The 8,545-nt window shown below is 42.8% G+C and overlaps 1 protein-coding gene across 2 annotated transcripts in view; it reads right to left on the bottom strand.

Moving 5' to 3' along the window:
- The window catches only part of LOC310936639 (plakophilin-3-like), a gene marked incomplete at its 5' end in the record, with an annotated part of 22,508 nt that continues 13,963 nt past the window's right edge, over nt 1-8,545 (bottom strand). The window contains 7 exons of one of the 2 annotated variants that reach the window (XM_083900744.1): nt 1-67; nt 2,702-2,789; nt 4,082-4,277; nt 4,413-4,566; nt 5,277-5,459; nt 6,516-6,680; nt 8,307-8,415. In XM_083900744.1, the coding sequence (XP_083756870.1) occupies nt 26-67; nt 2,702-2,789; nt 4,082-4,277; nt 4,413-4,566; nt 5,277-5,459; nt 6,516-6,680; nt 8,307-8,415 (937 nt within the window). In that variant the 3' untranslated portion in view covers nt 1-25. The remainder of the gene's footprint in view (nt 68-2,701; nt 2,790-4,081; nt 4,278-4,412; nt 4,567-5,276; nt 5,460-6,515; nt 6,681-8,306; nt 8,416-8,545) is intronic. The other variant, XM_083900745.1, reaches the window with a different exon arrangement.

Here is an 8,545-nt window from a genome sequence, read left to right as displayed (position 1 = left end):
CTCCGTCCACAGTCATGTGACACGTCTACATGGAGGCATCTGTGAAATCCTTCCTGGAAAATCCTTTCTGAAAAACACAAAGAACACGAACACTGAGATGTTTCCACTTGGACGCTGCTGCTTGAAACCTTCACCAGATACAAATAAAATATAATATTCAAATATTCATTTGGTTTAAGAGTGATTAAGTAAAGAAAACACCTATCTTAATGTTTCAAATGTTTATGTTTATATGTATTCATTAACTCCGTGAAACTGTCCGTCACTGATCAGGAAAAATAATCAATAAGTTGATTTTCCTGTTTTTTGTTTTACTTAAATGTAATTTATTAACATTGACTTTAACTAATCCGAAATGTTTCCTGGTTATTGGAAAAATTAATGACAACACTGAAAATGAAAAAAATGTTCTTGTTTATTTTTGTAACTTTTTGTGACCCACATGCAATACCTCCACACCGCACCAGGGGGCAGCAGCAGCCCAGACTTAAGGCCCTGGTATACTCACAGCACACCCAACGAGCATCATGCAGCCCAGAATTTTGGAACAGTGCATTCGCAAAACTGAACTTCCACCCCAGTATTCATATTACATACGAGTGGCGTCGCCCCCTGGTGGTTCTTTAGTTTACTTCTTACGTTGATCTCTGGTTAAAGGGTTAAACTCATGCAGCTGCACTTTTGACTGTGTCAGATTTACTGCAGGAATTAGAGCGTAAAACAGTTTTATCTAACATAATCCAGCACAGTTTGAATCCACATTCTTCTATAAAAGGACCTGCTGACGCACGCACACACACACACACACACACACACACACACACACACACACACACACACACACACACACTGTTGTCGCTTGTAGTTTTCAGGTATTCTGGTTTTGGTCGTGCTGTGCTCGATCAGTCTTGTTCTCAGCGCCCCCTGCTGCTGAGAACAAGACTGAAACACAGATTCTTTTATCCTCTTTAATTAAAAGTCTTGTGTCAAAATCTGCTTCAAGTCTACGAAACTGAAGTTTGTAAACCACTCACTCTCCCACACCAAAGTCCATAAAGAAAAACAGTGATTTTAGCTCGTGGGGACACAGGAGCTGCTGGTCTACTGCTGCCTCGTGTGGTCACTTTGTGTCACTGAGGTCAATCTGAACAAAGGATTTCAAACACTGAAGTGACAAAATAAGACATTTGAACTTAGTGATGGAGGCAACAGTGGATCAACAACTCCTGTGTGCTGTGATGTTAAAATCACCAGTTTTCTCTATGGACTTTGGTGTGGGAGAGTGAGTGGTTTACAGTGAAGTCACTTAAATAATATATTTTCTCAATATAAGAGAGGCTCAGACTCACACTGGTAACTCTGTAAATATATTTGTAATCTGAGGTATTTGACATCCTCAGAGCCAAGTATGTGTGGATAAGGCGTGGAGAGCAGAACACAGTGATGGAGTTGAGGGATGGGACCAATTACAAGAGAGGAATGGAGGTCAAGTGGGATAAAAACCAGATGTGTGCAGATCTGAGACCAGTAAAACCATGTGGTGGAGATAAAAGTTCAGCGCACTGTGTCGGTCGACGCCCACAAGTTCTGCTCCTTATTTTCACTTCACTCTCACGCCTTCATTCACACGTAATCACCACTGTACACTCAGTTTGTTTGTTTCTGCATTTATAAAACTTTTCCAAATTATAGCTTGAATGTTGTGACAGGACAGTTTGTAAACCACTCACTCCCCCACACCAAAGTCCAGTGATTTTAGCTCGCAGGGACACAGGAGCTGCTAGTCCACTGCTGCCTCATGTGGTCACTTTGTGTCACTGAGGTAAATGATTGACGGTTATTTAAAGGCGCCATATGTAAGAATGGGGCCAAAAACGGTTACTACATTCAAATTCAAAATACAGAGTTTTCTGACGTAACTGGCAACCCGTGGTTGCTCGGGAGCTGAGACTCTACTGACTGCAATGATTGGTAGACGGCGGTAGGTGGCGCCACATGACGCCAAAACATGATTTCAAAACATAAACATGATTTTATCATTGGAGTTTTGTATTGAATGCAATGATTAGTTTATCCACTTCACAAAAGACTTAAATAATAAAATCTACGTCAGTTTAAGTCTACGATATCTACGTCACTTCTTTATCTCACTGTTAGACAGACTTTTCAAACAGGAAACTTTAACATCACAGCACACAGGAGTTGTTGATCCACTGCTGCCTCCATCACTAAGTTCAAATATCTTATTTTGTCACTTCTTCAGTTTTTGGAATCCTTTGTGACCACACGAGGCAGCAGAGGACCAGCAGCGCCTGTGTCCCTGTGAGCTAAAATCAATGATTTTCTCAATGGGGTTTGGTGTGGGAGAGTGAGTGGTTTACAAACTCTACTGTTGGAAGGTTTTTATGTCTGTACTGTATTGTTTAAAGTGTCAGAAAATAAAAAAATAAAAAAATAAAAAAATAAATAAAAACTCTCCTGTTGAAAAAGTCTGTGTAACAGTGAGATAAAGATGTGAACATGTGACATTGATATCTTAGACTCAAATAACTCAAATAAGGGGTCACTATCAGTGTCGGTAACTCACACAACCACACAATCAAAAATCAACTCTCAGTCGTGAAGCGTTTGCTCTGACATCGAATTAAACACAGCGTTGTTTTGTGTGATTTGTGCTGCTTTAAAGAACTGAACTTCTCACCAGTTTGTAGTCTTTGTGCAGCTTGTTGTACTGGAACATGTTGTAGAGGACGGTGGAGGAGGCTCTCGCTGCTTTCAGACTCCCAGGACTGAAACCAAGAAACAAAGACACAGACACTGAGAAACTGCACAGAACCAACAAGGAGGAAATACCAGAGAAAACTCCCTGATAAACATGAAAAATGAGCAGAAAACAGGTCAAAGGTTATAATGGTGTGGGGGAGCAGTTGCACTACACTGGAGGTCACTGTAACTTAGACATTAAACATGAAAACAGAGGATGAAGAAATCATTTAGGATTTAGTTGATGGAGTAAAGACGAGTGGTTTCCTGTTGGAAAAATGAGTTTAAGTCTAAGACATTGGTTCTCAAAGTGCAGCCCGGGGGCCAATGTCGGCCCGCAGAAACATTTCTGGCGGCCCTGCAATGAATTACAGTTGATAGTTTTAATCCAGGAGCTACTAATCTTGTTAAATGTTTATTGGACATTACTGGATACAGACCAATAAGTGTAAACAAAAATACTGTGTATTTACCTGGTTTCTATATGGTGAATTTTAGTGTATTATTGTGTTATAAGCTGGTAATAAGCAGGTAGCTACAGCCCCCAATTACTAGCTATTTACCCAGTAAATATATGGTAACAGAAATGTGTTACTTGGTATTAACCTGTAATTAGAAGGTAAGAACAATGGCCAAAATACTGGGTAATTACCCAGTAAATTATAAAGTGTTATTATATTAATGCTTATATTACTTTATATTAACTCTTATATCACTTAACGCTAAACTGTGGAACTGCAATCTGGTCATTAAAATGATTACAAATGGGATTTCTTTCTGGTTTTTTTTTCTTTGGCGGCCCTCAGTCCAATGTTGGGTTCCTATATTGGCCCTCAGGTATCAACACTTTGAGAACCCCTGGTCTACGACATCTACGTCACATGTTCACGTCTTTATCTCACGGTTAGACGGACTTTTCCAACAGGAAACTGAAGTCTGTAAACCACTCACTCTCCCATACCAAAGTCCACAGGAGCTGCTGGTCTACTGCTGCCTCGTGTGGTCACTTTGTGTCACTGAGGTCAATCTGAACAAAGGATTTCTAACAAACACAGAATTTTACAAAATAAGACATTTGAACTCAGTGATGGAGGCAACAGTGGATCAACAACTCCCGTGTGCTGTGATGTTAAAATCACCGATTTTCTCTTTGGTGTGGGAGAGTGAGTGGTTTACAAACTTGAGTTTCCTGTTGGAAAAGTCCGTCTAACAGTGAAATAAAGACGTGAACATGCGACACAGATATTTAATCAGCCTGCTTCTGTTTGTCCTGGAGAAACGCCCCCTGTTGGTGTGTTGCAGTAGTTCTCAGGTTCACCTGTTGTCGTGGAAGCTTTTGATGCCCACGAGCTTGGACAGGCCGTTGAAGTACGTGATGTCGCGCGCGGCCAAAGAGCTGCAGGTGACCAGGTGATTGAGGACGCCACACAGGTTGGACACCACCTCGCTGGACGGCGTCTTCTGGAGTCCGTCACACGGCAGCTTGGACACAATGAGGTTCACCATGGTCTTAGCTGCAGGAACAAAGGACAACAGTGTTTGTCTTTTCATGACTGTCTGTCCTCAGGTGTCTCCAGGACAAACTGTAGCTCGTCTCCTGGAGACAGAAGAGACAGAATGTCCCTCAGTGATGTTAGTTCACTTCTTACCCATGTGGTCTTTGTTGGACGAGTGTCTGGACAGATTTCTCAGCAGACCGGTCAAAGGTCGGAGCTCCACGTCACTGCTGGAGTCTAACAGATCGAGCAGGACGGGCAACATCTTCTCCTGCTCTGTGATCACAGCGGTCAGTACTGATGACCACTGACACACACACACACACACACACACACACACACACACACACTGATCCTGTTGTCTTTTATGAAAAATGCATCCAACTGAATGTATGAGCATCATTAAAGGGATAGTACAGGTTTTTTGAAGTGTGGTCGTATGTGGTACTGACACATAGCTGTGAGCACCCCCTGCTGCTGAGATCCAGCCTGAAGACCACATTATACTTCACCGACTGCAAGGTTGTTGTGCTTTTGGCTACAGTGAGCAATGGCGTCCGAGAGAGAAAGAGAGAGAAAGACTGTTGTTGTTGAAACAGTGGCCGTTTCTCACTTTTCTGTGTCACTGAACGCAGTTTTAAGATAATTTGAGGCGAGAAATTAGCTATTTAGAGTCTAAACGTGCTGTGAGTATTAAGATATGACGTATTTATAGTTTGGCAGCGACGTTGTCGACGGTGATCAGCTCCGCCCTCTGTGGACGCTCGGTGCTCACTGTGAGCCGGCACAGGGCAGCGTTATCTCGGCCTGTCCTGAGGACCAATCACAGCATTTCCTGTTGGATAAGTCTAACCGTAGGATAAAGATGTGAACATGTGACGTAGACATTGTAGACTTAAACTGACAGCGTCTTCACTGAGACTGTGTCAGGCTGGGTCTCAGCAGCAGGGGGCGCCAAAGTCAAATGCGCTTCAAAAACAGCTGAACTGTGCCTTTAATGTGGAGTAAAGAGCTCACCCAGGTCTCTCCTGTGGTGATGTTCTGCAGAGCTCCTATAGCAGCCTCCCGGCTGGTGGAGCCCACGTCTCTGTCCAGTAGAACCTTCTTGTACAGCGTCACCACCCTCGGGTGCCACAGCCACTCAGAACCCTTGGGTTGACGGGAAACCTCGGACAGAACGGTCAGATTCTGTTTATGCTGCTGTGGAGACGGTGAAAAGACAACGTGATTTAACAGGGTTGAAATGTCTACATGTGCTGTGACTTTACCAGTGTTTACAACCAGTGGAACGGTTCAGTTCTGTTTGGTCCACTTCAGTTCTTTTCAGTTTAGTTGTTCAGTTCAGTTCAGTTCAGTTCAGTTCAGTGCAGTTTGGCCTGTTTGGTTCAGTTCAGTTTGGTTACGGTTCAGTTCATTTCAATTTAGTTCAGTTCGGTTCAGTTCAGTTCAGTTCAGTTCAGTTCAGTTTGGCCTGTTTGGTTCAGTTCAGTTTGGTTTCGGTTCAGTTCATTTCAATTTAGTTCAGTTTGGCCTGTTTGGTTCAGTTCAGTTCAGTTCAGTTTGGCCTGTTTGGTTCAGTTCAGTTCAGTTTGGCCTGTTTGGTTCAGTTCAGTTTGGTTTCGGTTCATTTCATTTCAATGTAGTTCAGTTCAGTTTAGTTCAGTTTAGTTCAGTTCAGTTCTGTTCAGTTTTGCCTGTTTGGTTCAATTCAGTTTTGTTCAGTTAAGTTTATTTAACTGGTTAAGTTAAGTACAGTATGGTTCAGTTCAGTTCGGCTCGGTTCAATTCAGTTCAGTTCAGTATGGTTCAGTTCAGTTCGGTTCAGTTCAGTTCAGTTCAGTTCAGTTCAGTTCAGTATGGTTCAGTTCAGTATGGTTCAGTTCTGTTCGGTTCAGTTCAGTTCGGTTCAGTTCAGTATGGGTCACTTCAGTTAAGTTCAGTTCGGTTCAGTTCTTTTTGGTCCAGGTCAGTTCAGTTCAGTACGGTACATATGTTTTTGTGTTTCCATTAGAAAAACTGAACCAAAATAACCAGAATCAACCATTCCATTCTTATTATGGTACAGTCAGGTCGGAGCTAGACCGGCTCCACCCACCACAGTCAGCTGATTGGACGACAGAAAAACGATGTGTGTAAATGTCCTCATGGAAGTCGAGACAAACGTGTCTTTGTGAGACTGGATGTCCTCCATTGTTGTCTATTGTGTTACATGTCACTGTGTGTGTGTGTGTGTGTGAGTCTCATGATGAATCTGACCTGAGTGTTTTTTTTGCCGTACAGAGGGAAGCAGCCAATGGCGTCCATGTTCCTGGAGGCAGACGCTCGGGTCGGTCCTTCCAGACGAAGACGCACAGACGGAGGAAGCTCGGTGTAGAGCTGGTACGACAGATTCCTCATCACACACAGACAATTCTCCAAACCCTGAACGCAAAATGTGTGGACACATGATTCGACACTCCAGAAGATCAGACTCTGATCATGTGACCACAGCAGCCATTGTAACTTGACATGATTGTGAAAGCAAAACAAGTATATGTGTAGGCCTGTCGCGATATTCAATAAATCAATTAATCGCACGATAATTAAAATTAGCTCGATCATTTTTCTGGCCGTGATAAATGCCATTTGCATGCTTTTTTGTTTTCCCCGTCTCTCTCTCTCTCCCTAGGGTCCTAAAGTGTGTGAAATTTGATGTAGTGTGCATGCCAGGTGGCTAGGTGGCGCTGTGAAGCACTGCCATACAACAACACCAGGAGCGCACGCTTATGCGCTGAAACGTCCTTCTACTTCTCTCTAGTAGCGCTGAGTCGCCCACAGTCGAAAACCAAAACATTGACTCGGTGTAATTGCTGAAATGACTCCTGGATCAGTATCAGAGCAGCTGAGGCAACTGTAATGTGCGACTGATGGATTCTAATCCACATGTTTGTTGTTGTTTGTCTGTAACTGCACATGGATCTGACGTCAGCGTACAGGAGGATAGCCAGCGTGACGACGAATGTGGTGCTAACTTCAGCGTCGTGCCAGCGTGAGCAGCTCAGAAAACACTTTTGCGTTTTCAACCCTTTAGACGGGAACGCGACAGAGGAGCGTTTTTAAGATTTCCACTCTTGAGGGTGGGTTCATTTTTTTTGCGTTTTTAAGCCCCAAACACGCCGTCGCCGTCTAAACGAAAGGCACATCTGATAAAATATTTTGTCGGTTTCACCCGGGAGCGTTGCCTTGTAAAGCCAGAGTAACGATGAGTGAACCCTCATGTCAGTCACTTGTCAGTCACATGGTGTGTGTGTGGAGGCGGGACTCCTGGTGTAGCCTACAACAGCAGAGTGCAGCTAACACATTTTATTTATTGCTTTTGCTTGTTTGTTAATTTATTGTGTTCTAGTGTTAAATATTCTTTAAAAAATAAAAGTTAATCTCTCTTTGAAAAGGTGTACCTGCATTATTATACCATTATCATTGTGAAAATGATCTCAGAACAACAATATTATCGATTATCGCAATCATTTCTGAGACAATTTATCGTCCAGCAAAATGTGTTATGGTGACAGGCCTATGTACAGGTGTGTTTTCATACATTTTCGTGTGATTTTATTAGAATAGCAATAAAATCTACGTCGGTTCAAGTCTACGATAGCTACGTCACATGTTTAATGTCACTGTTAGACAGACTTCTCCAACAGGAAACCGAAGTTTGTAAACCACTCACTCTCCCACACCAAAGTTTTCTCACTTCGGCTTTTGAAATCCTTTGTTCAGATTGACCTCAGTGACACAAAGTGACCACACGAGGCAGCAGTAGACCAGCAGCTCATGTGTCCCTGTGAGCTAAAATCACTGATTTTCTCTATGGACTTTGGTGTGGGAGAGTGACAAACTTCAGTTTCCTGTTGGAAAAGTCTGTGGAACAGTGAGATACAGACATGTTCATGTGACCTCGATACACAAGTCTTTTGTTAAGTGGCTTAAATCTGTTGTAACAATAATAATAACACGATAATAATCACATTTAAAAAAGCTAAACTATGCCTTGAACCGTGTTGTTACCTTGTCCTCTGCCGTGTCCTCTTGTTTGATGTAGGACACCAGAGAGTCCACCAGGCCTCGTGTGTCTCTCATCTTCTGTCTCGTCCTTTCATTTACTGAGCTCAAGTTCCTACACACACACACACACACACACACACACACACACACACACACACACACACACACACACATGGAGACATTTAAATCCAGACTGGGTTTTGAGGACACGTTGCAGCAAAACTGTCTCACAAAAATGTATC

The sequence above is a fragment of the Microchirus variegatus genome, assembly GCF_963457635.1.
Source record: "Microchirus variegatus genome assembly, chromosome: 14".
In the NCBI taxonomy this organism is placed as follows: domain Eukaryota; kingdom Metazoa; phylum Chordata; class Actinopteri; order Pleuronectiformes; family Soleidae; genus Microchirus; species Microchirus variegatus.
This window is presented reverse-complemented; position numbering and strand designations above follow the sequence as displayed.